The sequence below is a fragment of the Cupressus sempervirens genome, chromosome 4 (genome assembly GCF_028749045.1).
Source record: "Cupressus sempervirens isolate cs-2001-9-10 chromosome 4, ASM2874904v1, whole genome shotgun sequence".
Taxonomy (NCBI): Eukaryota; Viridiplantae; Streptophyta; class Pinopsida; order Cupressales; family Cupressaceae; genus Cupressus; species Cupressus sempervirens.
The window spans coordinates 811963362-811987755 of NC_143121.1; the positions used below are offsets into that span (position 1 = coordinate 811963362).

The 24394-nt window shown below is 34.0% G+C and overlaps 1 protein-coding gene across 2 annotated transcripts; it reads left to right on the forward strand.

Moving 5' to 3' along the window:
• Positions 1-281: 281 nt before the first annotated feature.
• Positions 282-3478, forward strand: LOC149563867 (glutamate decarboxylase-like). 2 transcript variants are annotated; one of them, XM_089827004.1, is made up of 8 exons: positions 282-418; positions 502-706; positions 1009-1209; positions 1328-1542; positions 1728-1981; positions 2393-2445; positions 2529-3003; positions 3349-3478. In XM_089827004.1, exons 1-7 carry the CDS (start codon positions 333-335, stop codon positions 2979-2981), a joined length of 1467 nt encoding a protein of 488 aa, XP_089683130.1. In that variant the 5' UTR covers positions 282-332; the 3' UTR covers positions 2982-3003; positions 3349-3478. The 2 variants fall into 2 exon arrangements, with proteins under 2 accessions (XP_089683130.1, XP_089683129.1); XM_089827003.1 differs by having other exon boundaries at positions 2529-3446.
• The last annotated feature ends 20916 nt before the right edge of the window (positions 3479-24394 follow it).

A 24394-nucleotide genomic window follows, 5' to 3' on the forward strand; every position in this document is an offset into this window, starting at 1 on the left:
TCATTTTAATTGTCTATTTATTGTTCTTATTCTATATTTCAGCTTTGATCCGTATAAGAACAGGGATGGAAAAAGTTGTTTTGGTTATGCAGGACTTGGACGGCCCTAACAATGGAATAATAGAGCTCCCTCCTCTAAGCTAAGAACATAGAATAACAGAACTCACAAGTTCCCAAGGTAAGAATATAGAATAATAACAATAATAACAGAGTCCGTGACCTTACGGCAAGAGCTTTATTCTAGTTTGAGCATTATATAATAACAAGTAGCAAGAATTTATTTTTTCAATCTGAATTCATTGAATACATTTTGATAATATTATACAAGGAAAAATGGCGCTCACCGAAACTTCCCACTGTTCAGATGGTGATATTGACTATATGTTCGCCTCCCGTTATCTTCAGAGTTCTCTACCAAAGTATGTATGCATTGTTTTAATTTCATAACATGTCTGAATATCAAAATATGTAATAGATCTTGATGCATTCGATTTATTTGCAGGTTTGGTCTTCCCGAGAAATCAATTCCAAAGGAGGCTGCATATCAGATCATTAGTGATGAGCTTATGCTTGATAGCAATCCGAGGCTTAATTTGGCCTCTTTTGTGACAACGTGGATGGAACCTGAGTGTAATAAGCTCATAATGGAAACTATCAATAAAAATTATGTTGATATGGATGAGTACCCTGTCACCACTGAGCTTCAGGTCATTGTTTTTTTTCTTTTTCCTTTTCAATTCAGCAAGGAAATATTTTGCTTGATTGTCGATTAACATCTAAAAATGAAGTTCTGATGACAATAGTTTCATCAATTGTTTGTAGAAACTCATTTGAAACTTGAAAGATCTCTTTAAGCTTTGTCCTGTTTTCAGAAAAGAAATGCACTGTTTTATTGTATGTATTTTATGTAGAAATCTGGGGTAGAATCGTTAGGTTGGCTGTAGGATTATAGAATTCATTTAGACATGGGACGGTATTTAATTTGTATTTGTTAAATTGGGTATTTCAGAACCGGTGTGTGAATATTATAGCTCGAATGTTCAATGCGCCTATTTCTGAAAAAGAGCAAGCTGTTGGTGTTGGGACTGTGGGATCTTCAGAGGCTATTATGCTCGCTGGCCTTGCATTCAAACGCAAGTGGCAGAACAAGAGAAAAGATCAAGGAAAGCCTTATGACAACCCCAATATTGTGACTGGTTCCAATGTCCAGGTTTCATCTTACAACCAAATTCCTTTTACTCTGTTCTCCTGAAACCTTAAAATAACCAGCTGGGCTCTGTAGCTTTTGGTAATGGTTATTGACGTTGTTTCGTAGCATTGTTTTGCAGGTGTGTTGGGAGAAGTTTGCTCGGTATTTTGAGGTGGAATTGAAAGAGGTGAAGCTGAAAGAAGGGTATTATGTTATGGACCCTCGAAAAGCTGTAGAATTGGTTGATGAAAACACCATTTGTGTTGCTGCCATTTTAGGGTCTACTTATAATGGCGAATTTGAGGATGTGAAACTGCTCAATGATCTTTTGATGGAGAAGAACAATAAAACGAAGTATGGGCTCAAATTGTTTGTTTCTACATTTATTTAAGATTGTCTTTTTGCTAAGAATAATGCTTGGGTTCTTGAAAGGCACTGACCCTTCCATAGGATATTTTTAGAAAAAGATTATCCAGAAAGTCTATTGGGAATGAAGTTATTTGAGTGTTGCTAAGAAATTTGATTATGTGAATGTTTAGATGGGACACTCCAATACATGTTGATGCTGCAAGTGGTGGGTTCATTGCACCATTTATCTATCCAAATTTGGAGTGGGACTTCAGGCTGCCACTGGTGAGGAGCATCAATGTGAGTGGGCACAAATATGGGCTTGTTTATGCTGGAATTGGATGGGTTGTTTGGCGTGGCAAGCAAGACCTTCCAGAAGAACTTATTTTTCATATCAATTATCTTGGAGCTGATCAACCTACTTTCACACTCAATTTCTCGAAAGGTAGGCTATTTTCTTCATTCTTTCTGACAGACCCACTAGGGTACAGGGGAAATAGGAATAGAATATTTCTCAGCAAGATTTATGAGGCAGAGCAAGTTGTATTATAACTTATTACAGTAATTCTGTAGCTGATGGACTATTCATTGTCTGAAGAATAATTTATGTAATGCTTTGTTTTAAGAGAAATACTGAAAAAGTTCAGCCGGTCATGGTTGATTAGTAACAGCAAATCGAGAAATAAAACCTGACAAAGTAACATTAACTGGGTTCTATCGATTCACCGTGATCTCCAATCTTTATAAAACTGAGGAGAAGCCCATTGTATTTCACCTTAAATGAAAAGAGAAAATACAGAATATTGATAGATTGATTCTTCAAGGGAGGGTCTAATTTTAGCCCAATTTAATGCAGGTGCAAGTCAAGTCATTGCTCAGTACTACCAACTCATTCGCCTTGGCTACGATGTAAGAAACATATGATTCATTTAATCAGTAATTTATGTTTGAAAGAACCAATTGACAAGAACCCAATTGCAAAACTGGTGCAGGGATACAAGAGAATCATTGAAAACTGCAGAGCAAATAGCAAATATTTGCGTGATAACCTCATAAGAACAGGGCGATTCAATATGCTGTCGAAAGAGGAGGGTGTGCCTCTGGTTGCCTTCTCTCTCAAGGAGAAGCTCAAGTACAATGAACATGACATTTCAGAGCATCTGAGAAGGTTTAAGTGGGCAGTGCCTGCATATAATATGGCTGCAGATGCTCAGCACATAAGCCTTTTGCGTGTGGTCATACGAGAGGATTTCAGCAGAAGTTTGGCTGACAGGCTCGTGCAAGACATCTCCATAGTTTTGAATGAATTGGACTCGATACCAGTCAAACGAGAGAAGAAGAGGGGTCATGTGGCTGCTCATGCAAATGTAGATGGCCGGGGAGTTTTAACCAGGAGGAAATTCAAGGACCTAAATGCTCCCCGCAAAACCAAAGCAATCTGTTAAATACCACTCTTAACTGCTTAGGGCCCGTTTGGTGAGCGGAATAGGCATACATATTTCGGAATACGTATTCTGGAGTAGAACGTATTCCTGTTCTCTGTTTGGTTCAGCGAATATTTGATGGGAATTCATGGACCCGAAAATTTATGTTTTCTAAAATTTTAAAAAAATGGAATAGGAATACGTATTCCAATACCACCTATTTTGGTGGAATTGCAAAACCCCATTTTTAGGCCAAAAATGGAATACGTATTCCATTTTTGCTTCGTATTCCAATCCCGTTTTGGTGCATCCAAACAAGGAATTCACAATTTTTGGAATACGTATTCCAGAATATGTATTCCTACTCCACTCACCAAACGGGCCCAAGGATTAAGACTTCCAGAATTGGAAGATTAAAATATTACATTTGAATAAATTTATTGTGATATATATATGTTTGCTCACAAACCTTTAGTTGTTGTCTAATGATGAGTAATAATGATTCTTAATTTGATTTATGTATTAGTGATCATGGGGATTAGCATAGATTTCAGAAGGAACACGAGTTGAAGAGTTTTATTTATGTTAAAAAGGATTATTAGTTTTGGAAAATTTTAATGTAAACAATAAATATCAAATTGACTTATATTTAGAAGTATATTTTGGAGGTTTAATAAAGATTAAATTAAATAATATATTTAATAACAAAATAAGATTTTATTAATAGGATATTTAGATAGAGTTTTACAAAAGATTTGTATAAATATGTTTTTTTTTTAAATTATTGTACTTTAAACACAAGTGTTCATTTGAAAATGGATGCATATTTGGTTCAATAAAATATACTCATTCTATATTTCAAATAATGTATATATTTTTATATAATTTATATAAAATATGAGGAGAGATATTCCTTGAATGAAAATGTCATTTAAAAAAAATTTAAATGCTAAGTATGGCCTTAATTGAATTGTAAACCTAATTTAATTGTAATTGAACTATAGAATACTCAAATACTAACCTAATCCTAATTCAACACTAACTCTAACTTGAACCTTAACTTTATTGAGTTGTAACCCTAACACTATTTAACCCCTCTCATCATAAACTTAACCCTAGACTTATTCTAAACCTTAAATGAACCATAGCCCTAATCTTTGTCATAATTGATTTTTATTATTTTTTACCATAATCCTTACCTACCATATCATTAATTATAACCCTACTAAAAAGACAACCCTATGTAAATCCTAACCCTAAGCTTGGTTGATTTGAACTTTAAGCTAAATCTAACTAGGATAAACTAATTGAACACTGACCTTATTGAAATGTAACTTTAAATCTTACCTTTATTCAAGAAACCTATTTCAAATTGAACCCTTATATTAATTGAACCCCAAAACTAACCCTAATTAAATCATAACTCTAATGATAGTCCAATTTATAACTCCAAGAATCATCTTAGAAAACTAACGGCCTTCATCCTAATTGGATCATAGTTGAATAATAATTGTAATCATAATTTAATGCTAACACTCACACTAAATTTCTACTAACCTTGACCATATAGTTGTAATTGAACCCCAACCTTGATCTTTACTTGATCTTTATCTTAAACCTTAACCTTTATCCTATTTATAGAGGCTTTTTAGCTCTTTTTACAAATGTAAACACAAAAAAAATTGTATAAATAATTTAGAAATATATGAAATCGTGCTCTATAATAGATATAATTTTCCAATGTGGCGTTCACTTTTAAATTTAACAATATTCTCTTACAAATAAACTTTCATTAGTGTTGGAAAGTGATAATTTGAATTCTTTTTTTTTGCAAAAAGAGGGGTAAAAATTTATTAAGACAGAAAGGAATACAACAAGGAGAGCTCAACAAGGAGCTCGATCCTGACCAACAAGATCATCAAATTCTTGCACCATCTCAAAGGACAGTTGCCCCCTATCCCTAATATTCCAACCCGGATCATTACTAGAAGCCCATTTGGCTAAACAATCAACAGTTCTATTCCATTCACGAGGAATATACATGAACCTAATGAACTGAAAAGAGGAAGAGAAGAAAAGAATCTGCTTAACAACAGTGGCCAACTGCCAACTAACATCCTCAAGCTCTTGCGAAGAAAGCATGTTCACCCTCACCTGGGAATCCGACTCACAAATAATCTTACTCCATCCCTGCAAGCAACACTGTTCCACAACATATTATAATTTGAATTCTTGAATTTCTACATTCTAACCATTTTATCAATAAAAATGGTAATGCAAGTACTTAATTAATTATTTTTTTACATCTTCAATAAAATATATAAATAAAGTGTGTGTTAATCGTAAAGTCTTGAATTATTCAAACTTTTGATCTTGATTTGAGTGGGGTATTACGTCTTTTCTAACATTGATCACATAGTACTAATCTTTTAGATTTTTTTGAATCAATCTAACATACATAAAATAACAAATATGAATAAAATAACAACTACTAGATAGTTGAAGTGAAAATGGGAACATGTCGATAGGTATTTGATTTGAAAGCATAATTGAGCTTTACATAATAAAAGTAAGTGTAGGCTTACAAACATGTATCAATGCAGAAAAAAGTATTATACATAATAGCATCCATTTTGAACAAATTAAAGATATAGTAGGTTCTTTTGTGCTTTTTGAAGGTCTTCGTAAACAAATGCTGCATTCAAAGGCATGGAGCCACATAAAAACATATAGTATTTGTAACTATAAATCTTCTTTTTTCCCTCTTTTTGATCAACAAGTTTAAACATGTAGAAGGTAAAATGATGTAATTGATATGAAAAAATTATTACTGTAAATTAAAGAAAGGGAAAAATTTAAAGTGCAACACTTTAGAGCTAGGTTTAAAAGTAACTTCAAATACCTAGACTTATTTTGAGAGTAATTGTAGGCCAGCTTTTTTTTTTTCCCCAATAATATTATATGGATTCTCTTTCATTCTTGGATAGCAATTTGATGCAATGCCATACAACCACACAACGAAAACACAATAACAAGAAGCAATGACACAAGATTTGATACCAAATCATAATAATATATTGATAAATATAACTGATTACATGCAATTTGCCGGGCTATAAGGCATTTCCGGTTATGGCCAGATACAAAGCAAGTAATAGTTTTACAAGATCCCTCAAGATCCAATCCCAAACCCTAGCTAGTCTAGATCCACACTCTAGTAGAAACCCACAAGGAAGATCTCAACTTGTGCTCACAAGCCCACCAAGCTATCTCCTTATTTTCCAAGCCATAGCTACTAGCTCTGCTCCAACTTCATCCAAGTGTAAACTACCTCACATTCAGCACTCTGTTGACACATTCACAACTCCATCACAGTCTTGTTGTAAATTGCCTCACATTCGGTGCTCTATTCATAGACTTAGGAAAACTCGCTCTTTAGCTACTTCCCACACCCAATCCTCTTATGAGTGAATGAATAATCACTAAAGAATTCCCCACAACCCCTACTTATACCAATCTAAGCCACAAGTCAGCCCAAAACACAATTTAAATGCAAATACATAAATTAAATGCCAAAGTCAGCCTCCTACAACAATTAAATTCCCAAAATTGATGTCTTAGTAAAATTGCGATATCTCCTAGCTCCAAATGAATTAGAATTTGAGCTTCGACTCATAGGTAGAAGTCTAGGCCCTCTTCAATATTTGAAAGTTTCATCATTTAAATCATTCTAGAAAATTAGTTATACAGCCTGAAATAGACATTAAATTCTCAAACCATGCTGAGCAACCAAATACCATGTCAAGCTCCCAAGACCATGCCAAGCTGCATAGACCATGCCGAGCTCCATAGACCATGCTAAGCTCCCTAGACCATGCCAAGCTCCATAGACCATGCTGAGCTCCCAAGACCATGCCGAGCTCCATAGACCATGCTGAGCTCCCAAGACCATGTCGAGCTCCCAAGACCATGCTGAGCTCCAAAGATCATGTCGAGCTCCAATCCTTCTTTGATTGAGTACGAGTCCAAACATCCTCCAAAGAAACTACTGAGCCTCCTCCCATGAACTCTAAAGTAGTCACCAAGTAAATCCAAGATGCTCCTGCATCAGACTCCCCAGGTAAATAGAAAAGTGTGTCCCACACTTTGATGCCCAAAGAAAGAGCAACAACCAACTTTGTCTTCACCAAAGGCTTCCACTCCAACAGTGATAACAAAACCAATCTGCACGTCATCCACATCCACATCATTTTGTCAAACAGCAGAACCTCATCCAACCAATCATCATGCTCACTCCTAGGAACAAACTGAACATAATGCTTCATCAACAAACCCCCATCCATATCAACAACTAGTGAATCCATACTAGTAGCAACCAACTCCACATCAGTGACAATATGAAGATCTCCATCAACACATGCCAAACTCTCAACACCAACCATCTCATTGCTCACAACAAGATGCTTTGCAACACACCACTCACCACCAACAACAACCGAATCATCCATGACCAAGCACTTTGTAATTTCCATGTCAAACCCAACCGCCTGATCATGAAAACCAATCTCAACCTCCCTATGCCATCTTCTCTCATGAACAAGTCTCTTAACTAGCTAAACAACTCTCTTTCAGATCGGTAGACTCCAACTCCACAAATAGCTATGAAATTCCTTCCTCACCTCGTCCTTAACACAATCAGCCAAGCTAGCTTCAAATTAAGTAGCCATCTTAGAAAACCTCCTCTCCACCACATCATAGATATTTGCAAGCATATTAGGGTCCAATCCTCTTAGAGCCATCTCCCAAGATCTTCAAAAACCCTCTACAACAAATCCTTCCCACACTCCTTGTGACAACCAAATTGTTTGCAAGTCAAATCACAACCTGCCACCTCACACAAACAATCAAGAACCACATCACAAGCCTAGGACCACAGATTTGCAATCCACAAATTCTCTATGATCATGCCTCAACAAGATCAGTCATCCATCTTTGCATCCATCGATCCATCTACAAGCCCTCAAATCAAGATCAACTCATATCTACTTCTCCAACCAAGTCCTCATGCAAACTACCTCAACTTCAACGATTTGTCTACACACTCAATAACAACCTTCCCTCTGACACCACCTGATGTAGTGCCATACAACCACGTAGCGAAAACACAATAACAAGAAGCAATGACACAAGATCTGATACCAAATCATAATAATATATTCATAAATATAACTAATTACATGCAATGTGCTAGGTTATAAGGCCTTCCCAGTTACGGCCAGATACAAAGCAAGTAATAGTTTTGCAAGATCCCTCAAGATCCAGTCCCAAACCCTAGCTAGTCCAGATCCACACTCTGGTAGAAACCCACAAAGAACATCTCAACTTGTGCTCGTAAGCCCACCAAGCTATCTCATTATTTTCCAAACCACAACTACTAGCTCTGCTCCAACTTCATCCAAGTGTAAACTACCTCACATTTGGAACTTTGTCCACACATTCACAACTCCATCACAATCCTACTATAAACTATCTCACATTTGGTGCTCTATTCATAGACTCAGGAAAACTCGCTCTTCAACTACTTCCCACACCCACTCCTCTTTTGAGTGAATGAATAATCACTAAAGACTTCCCCACAACCCTAACTTATACCAATCTAAGCCACAAGTCAGCCCAAAACACAAATTAAATGCAAATACATAAATTAAATGCCAAAGTCGGCCTCCTACAACAATTAAATTCCCAAAATTGATGTCTTAGTAAAATTTTGATATATCCTAGCTCCAAATGAATTAGAACTAGAGCTTCAAATCGTAGGTAGAAGTCTAGGCCCTCTTCAATCTTTGAAAGTTTCATCCTTAAACCCATTGTGGAAAATTAGTTATACAGCCAAACGGACACCAAATTCTCAAACCATGTCAAGCAACCAAAGACCATGTCAAGTTCCCAAGACCATGTCGAGCTACATAGACCATGCTGAGCTCCATAGACCATGCTGATCTCCATAGACCATGCCAAGCTCCCTAGACCATGCTGAGCTCCCAAGACCATGCCGAGCTCCCAAGACAATGCCAAGCTCCAAAGACCATGCCAAGCTCCAATCCTTCTTTGACCGAGTACCAATCCAAACACCCTCCAAAGCAACTACTAAGCCTCCTCCCATGAACTCCAAAGTAGTCACCAAGTAAATCCAAGATTCTCCTACATCACAATCAAAAGAGAAGAGAAAATTTATATATATGGATTCCTTTTAGGTATTTGATTCTATAGCTTTTTGTAAAGGCAAGGCCTTGTCTTTCCATTCTACATATATCAATTATGGCTTTATTTAGTGTCATGCCTTGTAATTTTTGACTTGTCTTCTATACATTATTTTCACTATAAAAACTAATATAGTTGTATGAGGAAATTTCCCAAGTGTCAAGGAGGTTTCAATGCACCATGAGTAAGAGGCAAAAAGCAATGCATTATATATGAAATAGAAGTGATTTGTATGGGAATGGAAGAAAAAATATGCAACTATTAATACTAGTCAAATTCCTTTTATTGAAACAAATATTGCACACTATCTAATACTTGTTTCATAAATAGACTATTGAAATTGATTGAGTAACATTGACAAAGATAGAGATTGAATACATGTTTCAATCATTGTTTTGTCACTAATGTCAAACCTAATAAACTTAATGTTTGTTGGTAAGACGATTACTTATAAGATTCAAGTAATATCACTTAGTTGTTTGATGAAGAGGATTTTATTAATAAGAGGTAACAACAACACCTAGAGGAAAGGTTGAGTTATGCTTATGTAATGAAGTACAAGGATCAATTAAGATAGTGGTAACATGATGCATTGATTATCTACTTAAGGTTACAAATGTTGGCTACACTAAAAAAGAATAGAAGAACATGTAATACATAATTTGTCTACTAAGCTTGACTAAGTGGATAGTAGGTGCTAAGCAAAGTCGATACAAGCTGAGTAGAAAATCAATTGGAGCCAAGTAAATGCAAATTCTAGTGGATGCCAAGAAAGTTAGTTGATGCTAAGTAAAGTTTAGTTGGTGTCGAGCACTAGTAAACTTTAGTTGATTATAAGTGATTTCATAGAGGATGCTAAGCAGCCTAGTATGTGCAAAGCATCAAAAATAAGATAGTGCCAAGCTACTGCATTATTTTAAAGATTGTAGATTTGATGAATCTGAGCCAACAAGTTTGTTTTCTTGGATTTTGTGAATCAGGTAGAATATAAGGATGATGAGTTGGTGGTACAAAATTCTATGTAAACCATTTTTAGACGAATCTAAAGAGGATCAAAGGAAAAATTTCTAAAAGAGATATGGAATATGGGGTAGATACATTGTATCCTACCTAATCCTAAAATGGATGATGGAGAATGAGTAGTGAAAGATCTTAATTTCCTATAAATAGGATGGTTGGTCATGAAGCAAAGGTTGTCATATGCAAGAACCTAAGGGAGAAGGAGACATAAGGGTTTTGCTTCATCAAGTGACCTAAGAGAAGAGTCTGCAATGGAATGTTAAGCAAGAAGGCTTAAGGAGATGAATGCTTGAAGGGTGAACAAGCTACTAGAGCTGCAATGAGTATAAGCCAAGAAAAATGGAGGACTGACATTGGGATTTGAAATATGCAAGTATAGTTGTAAGTTTGTATCAAATCAAGCCTTACTATTACTCTCTAGAAATTGTAATTAGTTTAGGTAAAATTCCTTGGATTAAGGTTGACCTAATAGTCATTTGTAAATACTTTAGCTAGGTGACATTCTATGTGAATGATCTAAAGTCCTCTAACAGGCTCACTCCTAACAAGATGATTGAAATCCTTTAATCAAATCACATTTAACAATGTGTATTGTAACCTTTAACAGGGTTGGCCTTTCACAAGGCATCACTTCAGAAGAGTGAAAATTTGATAGCATGTTACTAGTGGTTTTTCTCAAATTGGGTTTCCATGTAAATCATTGTGTTATGTTTCATGCTTTATATTTCTACAAATTGATTTGATAGTAAGCTGCAAGTTTTAAGTTATTGCATAATCTTATGGATGCATGCATAATGGTAAATTTTTTATGGGTTCACTAAGCTATGAAAATTTTTCTTTATACATCTAGACCTTGGATAACTGATTCAAACCCCCCCTCCCAGTTATTCTAAAGAATTCCAACAATTGGTATCAGACCATTGGTTGCTTAAGAGGACTAGTTTGAAGGTAGTAGAAGCACAAAGATCAAGATGTCTAAAATAGAAGTGCCCAAGCTTAATAGAGATAACTTTATTGCATGGCAATTTTTGATGAAGCTACACCTTGGAGGAATTAGAGATCATGCACAATATACCATTACTACTGAACATATTGATCCTGTTGGAGCCCTAACTATTGAAGATCTAAAGAAGAAGAAAGAACACAACTAGGCAATGTTGGAGATTTCCTATGTCCTAAGTTATACAAAATTTGATTACATCAAAGGCTATGAGACTGCAAAGAAAATGTGGGATACCCTAGCCACTATATATGGAGGAGACAAGAATGTACAAAGAGCCAAATCTGAGAGTCTCAGAGGTAAGTTTGATGATATGAAAATGGAAGAAGGTGAGAATATTGCTCAATATGTTGCTAGGATAAAAGAAGTTGTCAATGCAATAAAAGGATCTATTGGTCATGTAGATGATGATACTATGTTAAGTAAAGTCTTGAGGACACTACTGCTTGTCTATGCTATTAGAGCCATTTCTATTCATGAACTAAGATGTATACTAGGGAACAATCTAACCCTTGAAGATCTGGTAGGTAGGCTCACTACTTTTGAGCTATCTAATTTTGATAATTACAAACCTAAGAATTTTGAATTTTTTTTCAAAGCTAAGCTATTGTTGAAGGATTTTGAAGAGCCCATCAAGTAGAAGAAGAGGAGAAAGGTAAAATGTGTGTCTAGAGATAGTGACACTAATGAAGAAGATGTTGATCATCTTGAAGCATTTCTGGCAAGAAGATTTGATAGAGGTAAAGCAAAGTTCGAAGGTAAGTTACCTATCATTTATTTTAATTGTGATGACGGCAGTCATATTGCTGCTAGATGTCCACAGAAGAAGAACCATAAAGGTGGTGACAAATACAAGAGAAGAAGAGATGATAACAATAAGGACTATAGAGACAAAGGAAAGAAATCATGCCACATTACTGAAGAGGATGCTATGGATGAATGTAATGATCATGATCATAAAGTGGTATATGTTACAATAAAGGACGAATCTGATGAAGATGAGACAACTGCACTTGTGACATGTGTAAACAAGAATGATAGATGGATCATTGATAGTGGGTGTTTACATCACATGACTAGAGACAAAAGTAAGTTCATTACTCTAAATTGTTATGAAGGAAATAGTGTAAGATTTGGAAATGATGCACATTGTTTGACCAAAAGAAAAGGTTCCATCAAACTCATAGATAAGATTTCATGTGGCAATGCTTACTATGTTGAAGGGCTGAACTATAATCTTTTAAGTGTGTCACAACTAAAAAACTCAAGATGTAAGGTTGAATTTGTGAGTAAGACTACTAAGATATTTGATACTGATGGTAAAATGATTGGAAAGGGTGATCAGACTAGAAGCAATCTATTCTACCTTGATATAGAGGATGCTACTTGTCTTCTTGCTAAATTTGATGATGTATTGCTATGGCACAAAAGTTTATGTCATGTTAACTTTGATAATTTGGTTAGTATCAGTGACATGAAGAAAGTTAGAGGTTTGCCTAAATTGAAGAAACTTGACAATACAATATGCAAACAATGTCAACTAGGAAAAATGAGAAAGTCAAGTTTTAAAAGTAAAGCTTACACCTCTAAGAAAATACTTGAAATTGTTCATACTAACTTGTGTGGACCTATTGAAGTGAAAAGCTACAAAGGAGATAAATATATAAACCTATTTGTTGATGATTATTCTAGAATGATGACAGTTATGTTTCTAAAACAAAAATCTAATGCTTTTCAAATGTTTAAGTGGTACTTAGCAAGATTTGAGAAAGAAATAGGTAAGAATATAAAGTGCTTGAGATCAGATAGAGGAGGAGAAGTCATATCACATGAGTTTGAGATGTTCTATAATGACAGAGGAATCAAAAGACAAACATCTACACCTAGAACACCTCCACAAAATGGAATTGCTAAAAGGAGGAATAGGTCTATAATAGACTATGCAAGAACACTCATGATGGAGAAGAATGTTGCTCTGAATATTGGAAAGAAGTTGTAAGTACTACTATATATATCTTGAACTATGTGCAAGTCAAGAAAGGTACTCATTCAACACCTTTTGAACTATGGTATGGATATCCACCTAATGTAAAATACTTTAAGGTATTTGGAAGTAAATGCTATATTCTTAAAGATGTTAGGAGTGGAAAGTTTGATACAAAAAGAAAATAAGGTATATTCCTTGGTTAATCCACAAGAAGTAAAGCTTACAAGTGTTTTAAATGCTAACACTAACAAAATTGTGGAAAGTGCAAATGTGAATTTTGATGAGTTTACAAAAGTACATGAGGCTGAACCTACAAAGGAACTAGAAGAATACAAATCATTTGTATACTATTATGAAGGATTTTCAGATGAAGAAGATGCTACAAATCATGTTGAAAACCAACATCAAGTCTTAATAACTGCCAAGTCACAACCTGTGACTGCCAAATTGCATTCAAATGCCAAGTTATAGAATGAGAAAAATGCACAATCTGACTTTGAGATTAACACACATGAAAGAGATGTTGAAACACCTGATAGAGATGCACATAGTGTCACTGAAGCTGAGAGATAGAATGTAGTTACAAGAACTGAGCTTAGACTATCCAAATATGTCAAAAGACATCATCCTACAAATCAAATCATTGGAGACAAAGATGTAAGGTCAATCACAAGAAATAGATTAAGAAGTGAATCATGTTTGTTAAGCATGAAGGAACCAAAGACAGTGAAAGATGCATTGGAAGATGATGACTAGTACAAGGCTATGGAAGAAGAAATTCAATAGATAGAAAAGAACAAGACTTGGAGTCTAGTTCCTAGATCAGAAGACAAGAATGTGATTGGCACAAAATGGGTATTCAAAAATAGGTTAGATGAGAATGGTGAAGTGAAAGGAAAGAAAGAAAGACTAGTTTGCAAATGGTATGCACAAGAAGAAGGAACTGACTATGGTGAAACATTTGCCCCTATTGTAAGAATTGGAGTAAGAATTCTACTTGCTTATTCTACATACAAAGGTTTTAAGGTTTATCAAATGGATGTTAAGTTTGCATTCATGAATGGCATATTGGAGGAAGAAGTTTACATAGAATAGCTAGAAGGATTTATTGATGTTAACAATAAGAATATGGCATGTAGACTTCACAAAGCTCTATATGGTTTAAAGAAAGCACTAAAAGCATGGTATGAGAGACTTCATAAATATCTTGTGAATATTGGATTTGAGAGGACTGATGATAACAACAATCTATACATGAAGACATATAAAGGGAAAGGTATTCTAATATCTAAATTTTTTGTTGATGATATCATATTTGGGGGTCAAGATGCTTTATGTAAGAATCTTGCAAATCAGATGAAGCAAGAATTTGAAATGTCTATGTTTGGAGAGATCAATTTTTTTTGGGTTTACAAGTATATCAAATGAAATATGGTATATACATCACTCAGTCAAAGTATGTAAAAGAGATATTGAAGACTTTTGGATTGGAGGATTCCAAACTAGTAAGTACACCTATGGTGATAGCACACAAGTTGTCAAAGAATGACGATTCAACTGAGGTGAGTCAAAAATTATATAGGTCTATGATTGGGAAGTTAAAATATGTTGTACATAGCAAACTTGACATTGTATTATCTGTAGGGATGGTTGCAAGATTCTTTGCTAATCCTAGGGAGAATCACTTAATGGCTATGAAGAGAATAATTGGATATCTAAAAGGAACACAAGAGTTTGGTCTATATGACAAGAAGAATGAGAAATTTGAATTGAGAGCCTACACTGATGTTGACTGGTCTAGAAACATTGATGACAGAAAGAGCACTAGTGGAGCAGCATTTTTCTTAGGCAAAAGACTAGTTACATGAACTAGTAAAAAACAAAAGTGTACCTAACAGTCTACTGCTAAAGTTGAATATGTTGTTGATGCTGTAAACTGTAAAAACATTGTATGGATCAAATAGCTACTCAAAGGAATGAAGGAAGAGATCACAGAACTTGTGACACTTTTTTGTGATAATACAAGTACTATAAACATATAAAAGAATCTTGTCATGCACACAAAGACTAAGCACATTGCAATGAAGTGTCATTATGTGAGAGAGTTAGTCATAGATAAAGAGGTGAAGATGGAATATGTTAATACAAAGGAGAAAATTGTTGATATCTTCAAAAAAGCATTACCTAAGGATGCTCATGAGTATCTAAGAGGTAAACTAGAGGTGATACCCCTATCTCAGGCTATCTAAGCAACAAAGGGAGCACCCGACATCAAATTAGTTGATTTCCATATGTTACAAATTGATACAAAGAATCTTACTTTAGGATCTACCTAAAGTAAAAAAAGAGATAAAATTTCCAAATCAATCACTAGAAAGGTGATAGAGGGTATGATTGGAGAAGCTAGAGAAATTGAACAAGTTCATATCTACATGTCTTAAAGATGACAAATTTTTTGGTATATGTCTTTGGCATTGTTGTGAAAGAGGGAGATAATGTTATTGATCAACAATATTACTAAAGAGGGAGACATCCAAATATTGTTGGCAAAGATGTTAATGATATGTTGATTTTGTTGATATTGCTAATCAGAAAAGGAGAAAGTACAAGAGGAGGGAGAAATCTTGATCTACCTAGTCAGAGGGAGATACAAGTGAAGAAACTCAAAGGGAGTTATAAGAAACCATTTTGGTAACCTAATCAGAAGATGGAAGTTCCTGATAGAGGGAGTAATGCTGATCCATTTCTTCTTTTTTTGGTATTGTCGTACTATTTTAACCTCGTTAGATTGATTAAACAAGATGTTCATCATTTGATTATTTTTGGGTTGATTAGTTTGGTTTTCCATCAATGCCAAAGAGGGAGATTTTTGAAATTGATTAACATTGACAAAGGGAGAGATTGGTATACATGTTTCAATCATCATTTTGTCATTGATGTCAAACCTACTAAAATTACAATTTTTTGGTAAGACAATTGCTTAAGATTTAAGTACTATCACTTAGTTGATTGATGAAGAGGATTTGATCAATAAGACTTAACAAAAACACCTAGAGGAAAGGTTGAGTTATGCTTATGTAATGAAGTATAAGGATCAATTAAGATAGTGGTGACATGATGCATTGATAATCTACTCAAGGTTACAAATGTTGGCTACACTAAGAAAGAATAGAAGAATATGTAATACATAATTTTTCTGCTAAGCTTGACCGAGTTGATAGTAGGTGCCAAGCAAAGTTAGTACAAGCCAAGTAGAAAATCAATTAGAGCCAAGTAAATGAAAATTCTAGTGGATGCCAAGAAAGTTAGTTGATGTCGAGTAAAATTTAGTTGGTTTCGAGCACCAGTAAACTTTAGTTGATGCTGAGTGATTTCATAGAGGATGTTGAGTAACCCAGTAAGTGTCAAGCATAAAAAATAAGATAGTGTTGAGCTGATGCATTATTTTAGAGATCATAGATTCAATGAATCTGAGCCGACAAGTTTTTTAATTAGAATTTGTAAACCAGGTGGAAGATAAAGATGATCAGTTGGTGGCACAGAATTCTATATAAACCATTTTTAGGTGAATCTAAAGAGGATCAAAGGATAACTTTATAGAAGAGATATGGAATATGGGGTAGATACATTGTATCCTACCTAATCCTAAAATGGATGATGGAAAATGAGTGGAAAAAGATCTTAATTTCCTATAAATAGGATGACTGGTCATGAAGCAAAGGTTCTCATACGCGAGAATCTAAAGGAGAAGGAGACATAAGGGTTTTGCTTCATCAATTGACCTAAGAGAAGAGTTTGCAATGGCATGTTAAGAAAGAAGGCTTAGGGAGATGAATGCTCGAAGGGTGAACAAGCTATCAGAGTTGCAATTAGTCTAAGCCAAGAAGAATGGAGGACTGACACTTAGATTTGAAATCTGTAAGTTGTAAGTTTGTTTCAGATCAAGCCTTACTATTACTCTCTAGCAATTGTAATTAATTTAAGTAAAATCCTTTGGATTAAGGTTGACCTAATAGTCATTTGTAAATCCTTTAACTGGGCGACATTCCATGTGAATGGTGTAAAATCCTCTAACAAGGTTCACTCCTAATCAGGTGATTGAAATCCTTTAACCAGATCACATTTAACAATGTGTATTATAACCTTGAATAGGGTTGACCTTTCACAAGGCATCACTTTAGAAGAGTGAAAAAGTGGTAGCATGTTACTGGTGGATTTTCCCATATTGGGTTTGTACATAAATCATTGTGTTATGTGTGTTGTTGAATCTGTTATGTTTCATGCTTTACATTTCTACAAATTGATTTGACAATAAGCTACAAGTTTTAAGTTATTGCATAATCTTATGGATGCCTGCATAATGGTAAATGTTTTATAGGTTTACTAAGCTATGAAAGGTTTTATTTGTACATCTAAACCTTGGATAACTGATTCACCCCCCTTCTCAGTTATTCTAAAGAATTCCAGCATAAACATTCTATATTTTCCATGGAGACAAGGAATTGAAGTATTGCAAAGAGAGCTAGAGTGTAGTGCCTCAAGTTTTTTCATTATATTTCTAAGATTATTTTGATTCAAGATATACTCTTGTTTTTTTATATGTGTTTCTTTGCATGCTAAGATGCATTGATGAAAGTTATTATTTTGGTTGCAGTATCTTGGTTGTGAAAGGTGGATGGATATTGTTATTATTTTGGTTTGATTGTATACATGCATGATGGTGCTAGTGATGTGACATAATGCCTTGTGTTGATATCTAATTTATTTTGTATGTGATACTATTGATTTATGATTATTAGGATGATGTTATTAGGCTCCTTGATCTATTGTTCCCTTAAGCAATGGACACATTAATTATTTTGTTTTAGTGATTTATATCTATGATAGTTGTAAAGTAATTGAATTAAAAACTTTTAATTTAAATCCAATATTAATCTAGTGATATGATGTGTACTACCTTACCACACGATTGCCATGAATTTTTCCCACTATACCAATACAAAGGGAGATAGCAGTGTAGTCACTCATTCATGAGATCTACACAATGTACCACTCTCCTTCACTATTGATTTCCATGTATAAAGTGTGTTTTGACTATTTATATGTTGATCATCTATATTTGATGCTTTCTTATTTTCATGAGTAGGTACCAGAAACATTATACCCAAGCTAGAAGGTTTGAGCATGTCTATGATCCTGATTGTCTAAATCTACATGAAGATCATTAAAGATTTTTAACTTGAATCTTGGTCTACCAAAAAATAGATTCTTTTCAATGAATATAAGGGGTCTTATGAATTCGCCTATTTTTTAAAGGATTAAGGTTTGAATATTTTTGAAGGCTTTTAAACTAATCCATTTTGGGAACCTCCTAAATTTATGTTTGTATGGGTCAAGATTTAGTTTTGAATCTATGTGGTAGGAAAAAGATGTTAAAAGATAATGGTTTCCTATATAAATCACTTGAAATATTTATCAGTTCTTATCAATGAAATTAATAATAAAAAACACATTTGAAAGGGCTCTAACACTTGTTTTTGTCCTAAATTGTGTATACTGTGAGTGCTAATTATTGGCCTCTAAAGCCACACATACTTCAACATGATCATTACATATGAGAAACATCCCGAAATGAACATGAGATTGTCCATTTAGTATGACGCAACAAAGTAATATGTTGCCTTCTAACTAGACAGGATTTTTCTATTCACTCTCAAAATTGAGAGATCAACAACCAAACCAAACTCATATAAAGGATTTGAAAGCATACAAATGTAATCTAATCGATGTTTTTGATGTTTTTCAAATGCAAAGATACAAAGATCAATCTAAATGGAATTGAAACTAATCTTTAGAAGTATAATTGAAAGTAAGAACTAGATGGATGCATTTTTATCTAAATAATGAGCATATGAAAGCAAGAGAAAATTTGAATGCAATACACTTGAGTAATCAAACTAGCATTAATTTGATACTATTCATGTGTATCACCCTAAAATGAGAGGTTAAAGGTTTCTTATATAGAATCCTAAAATTTGATCAATGGTCAACATCGAACTAATTGTATGGTCTTGATTGAAGATAAGATTGAGTCCTCCATTTTTTATGGAGTTGAATGAGAGAAAATAGGAGATAACAATGATCCATTCAAATATGCATTTATAATTAGATTTTTTAATTAATTAATTAATTGGTTTCAACAATTATGAGGATATATTTGAATTAATCAATATTACTAATTCCCTTTTTCATGTGAGATGAAATAGGAAAGGATATTGATCCATTCAAACATGTGGTCATAATTAAATATTCTAATTAAATAATTAATTAATTTCAATAAGTATGACATATATTTAATTAAACCAAAGTAGTATTTTAATTCCTTCTTTATGTGTATTAGCTAAAGAGGTTGATTTAATTTAATTAAAGTACTTAGGACTTATAATTAAATTAATTAAATTAATAGGTTTAATTTAGCTAATTGAATTATTATTTAGTAATTAAGTAAAGTAAGTGGTTAATACAAATTAATCATTTTTCTGCATTTGACACTTAGGTCAAGTAGAGATTATTAAAATCAGAATTGCCTAGTACAATAGAACTTTACGTAAGATTGATAAAATGAAATTGGTTCAAAACACCAATGTGCCAATTTAGGGGTATTACATATCCCACTAGTTGATGATTTTGTCCTTTGAATAGTTTAATATTCACAAAAAGATTGCAATCTTCAAATGTTACCAAATCAACTTGAGAATTTTAGTGGAAATAAAAAATATATAAATCTCACATTTTCTTTAGGTAAAACTCAATCCTTCTTATTTCCTCTTGTATACACTTAAAATTGGCTTGATAAATTAATTAAATTTTTATTATTTAATAAATTTTTATTTCTTATATTACTAAATAAACTATTTAATTTACTTAGATAATTCACTCGGCCAATTCCATTTTATCCTAAGGCATCTATTTAATCCTAAACATGTTTAATTAATTACCTACTATGAACCTCATGACTAAATCTCATAATCTACCACACTTGCGTTAGAATATGACAATAACTTAATTATTAAGTCATCTTGACTTTATCATTACATTACCTTTACTTATCTCTTAAGATTTCACTTTATGCATTATTGATATTTAGTAATTGTATTATTTCTTAAATTTCTTCCTTTTCAGAGTTTATGATTTTAGGTTACTCGATCTCCTAAACAAGGATTGATCATTGTATACTTTATTCATTTGTTTTATCTAATAATATAATCTTTCATATTTTTAGAATCCAAACCTTTACTTTGTTATTTCATTCTTCTTGGTGAAAAGTTATCATTGCATGCAAGTGAACTTGTTTCATGAAGTTAGATTTACAACTTCTACATGGTGTCAAAGCATTGACTTGGTGCATCTTGTTTTATTTTCTTTGAAGATTTTGGGTGATGAGGGTTTGCTTGGATGGATCATAGTTGTTATTTGATTTTTTATATAATAGCGCTCATATATTTTTGTAGGAACTTTAAGACAAAATGAGCTTCATATTTTGATTTGTAGCACTTGAGAACCCCTATTTTTTATATAAAATTTGACAAATTTGCACAGCGTTAAATTTTGAGATAATTTTTTTTCTCACACACAAATTGAGACAATGATATTTTAAATTTTTATTTAAAAAAATATTTAAAACATATTACTTTATGAAAAATCATAAATAAAATGGGCATGAACTCATAAATGATACAGAGAATTTTTTTAATTATAGAGACATTTTTATTCAAAAAAGAAGGGTGGTTTTATTTTTTGATCCCTCTAGAGCCTACTAATGTAGGGACTACAAGCCCTCTAACATCCTATTGGTACTACCAATACTTGTGGTCCTATCCTTTTGGCATGCCACTAGAGACACAACCACCATTGGTAGATGTTCCCCACCACCAATGTCTACTACTACCAAGTGACTACTTTTCCTACTCCTCTCGCCTATGACTACCACTCTGTCATGGGATACTTTAACCATGCCATTGACTAAAATCCCCATAGATTGACTACCTCTACCATACACTAATTAGCCAATGGGGTCACTGTCACTACTGATAGAGTTTCCAATGCCATCCACACCTGCCATCAACTTATTTTTAATTTTTTTTGATGGTTTCCTAAGTTTTGGTGACTAGTTTGTTTTTATTGACAAAAAGAAATTTTCAAATTAGTTTATCCAAAGATTAGATTTTTTTCTAGTGATGACCATATGGCCATGAAATTTATCCTCATAGATTGATGATGTCAATACTTTATTAATGCGACATCAATACTTTCTAAGCCCTTTTGGGAACCCTTTAATTAATTGGCCATATCTTAGGTATACAGAGGTGTATTTTGACAAATCTTATATCATCACAAAGCTCTTTCTAAGATCTATCTATTTGTAGAGGTTTGATTTTATAAATTTTCTTTTTTATGGATTTTTCTCTATGAAATCTAGAAGTTATATTTTGTACTCTAGGGGACATAACTTGTGCATCCAGAATCAATTTTTTGAGTTACATAGTTGTTAAGCTAGTTATGTTCTCTTTCCAATTATATAGGCCTTTTTTTCTTCTTTATTATACTCTAGGCATATACTGATACTCTCATTTCATTAAGAGTACAATGTTGAAATGTTATTTAAAGTACCCCTATTTGAGATTTTAAGTATTAGTGCCCCACTTGAACTTCATGATGTATCATGTGAAATATGTATTTTCCACCTTTCTTTTGACCCATTTATGCATCAAGAATCCTTAGTTTTTTGTTTTGAATGATGCGGTAATCAAATTCAATGAATATGTATTCTGATATGTAATGAATATAACCATTTTCTATCATTTTTCCTAGTTATCAAATGTATATGTCAAATGAATGACCATTTTTGAGAGCTTACATTATTTAAACTAGTCTATTTTCATAATCTTAAATTTCTTGCCTATGATCACCATGTCAAAGAGAGCCAATACCTCAAATTTTGGATCCTTATGTGGTCATTGGATGCATTTTCATGATCATAGAGGAGATAAAAGATAAGTTGAAAGAGATGGAAGACAAAGCTCAGGAAAAAGAAGATGAAGACTTCAATAAGGGTAAAGAGAAGGTGAGCTTGGAGGGTGAAATACCTAAACCTGATCCTCCATTTGATGAGCAAGAAATATTCCTCAAAGCCCTCAAAGCACTTGGAGAAAAGAATCTTTAAAATGTGTCACTATTCCATGGCAAATCGATGCAGAGGTGGTCCTAGAATGGATTGAGAGTATTGAAAACTACTTCAAATGTGAAGGGACAATAGAGGCTAAAAAGGTGATATTTGCAAAGTCAAGATTGAAAGGACAAGCATTGACTTGGTGGAATTTTGTGCAAGAGGAAAGAGAGAGTGAAGGGAAGAAACCAATAGACAGTTGGAAGGATATGGTAGCAAAGATAAAGGAGACTTATTTGCTAGAATATTATGAGATTCATATTCACAAGAAGAGATGAAATCTCAAGTAGAAGGATCTTGATGTGGCTACCTACACTAAGGAGTTTCAAAAATTGTCTCTAAGGTCAAGGGTACAAGAGGCAGAGAGAATCAAGATAGCAAGATACTTAAATGGCCTTAAGTTTTCCATCCAAGATGAAATGAGCTTGTTTAATCTTGCCATGCTTCAAAGTTGTTTTCTAGTGGCTAGGAAGGTGGAAGAAAAATTAAGGAAGAAAGGAGACTCAAGTTCCAAAGGTAGAGGCTGAGGTAAAGACTTTAGAAGTGGCTCAAGAGGTGGTTCTAGTGGGAGGACTAGTGAATAGAGCTATGGGGATTCGACATGGAATGAGTAGGTCAATGAGACTAGTGAAAGGGAAGGCTCTAGTAGAGGAAGAGGACCCAACAATGGGGGCAGACGTAGATATGGGAGTAGAAGTAGAGGCCTACACTTTAGTAATATGAAGTGTTACAACTATGAAAAGTTGGGGCACCTTGCCTATAGATGTCTAGATAAGGCATCATCATTTTATGTGGAGAAGAAGATCATTTTTGTCCAAGAGGAAGACCATCAAAAAGTAGGGGAAGTGGACCTTAATATAGAGAAGGGTGAGAACCTCATATTTTGGAGAGTCTTGGTTAAGGATCTAGTAAAGGAGGAACCCAAGTAGAGAAGAGCATTACTTGGAACTACTTGCAAGATACTAGGTATGGTCTACAAAGTGATCATAGACTCAAGATCTATTGACAATGTATTGTCAAAGGAGGCAGTACAAAATCTTAACTTAATAAAGATTCCCCATGTGTGTCCTTATAGGGTAACTTGGTTGAACTAGGGGTAGAACATATTAGTGAATGAATAAGCATGGGGAGATATCACTATTGGGAAGTATCAAAGATAAGATCCTATGTGATGTGCTTCCTATCAATTCTTGTCATCTACTATTAGGAAGACCTTGGCAATATGATAGGGAGGTAGTGCATCATGGGAAAGAGAACAAATACTTTTTCAAGAAGGATGGAGTCACCTATAGGATATAGTCAATAGTGGAAGAAGATAAGGTAGAGAATGCTACTCCTAAGACATTACTGATGACTAGGAAAGGATTCCTCAAGGACTTGAAGGAAGGTGAAGGAGTAGGGTATGTCATCATGGTGAAGTCCAAGGAGGAGAAGCCATCTGCACAAGACCTATACTTGTAGAATTGCAAGAATTACTTGATCAATTCAAGGACATAATATGTTATGGAGCACCACCAATCTTACCTCCAAAGAGAGCCATAAGTCATCCAATTGACTTCGTACCAAGAGAATCACTACCAAATGAAGTTTCATACAAGATGACTCCAGAGAAGAACAGAGAGATTGCAAGATAAGTCCAAGATTTTCTTGATCAAGGGATGATTAGAAAGAGAATTAGTCCATGTGTGGTACTAGTTTTCCTAGCAATTATAAAGGGAGGTAAGTGGAATATGTGCACTGATTCTAGAGCAATCAATAGAATTTCAATTAGATATAGATTTCCTATTCCTAGGATAGAGGATCTAATAGACTGTCTAGGTGGAGCTAGATACTTTTCCAAAATTGATCTCAAGAGTGGCTATTATCATATTAGAATGAAGGAGGGTGATGAATGGAAGTCTTCATTTAAGACTATTGAGGGTCTCTATGAGTGGTTGGTA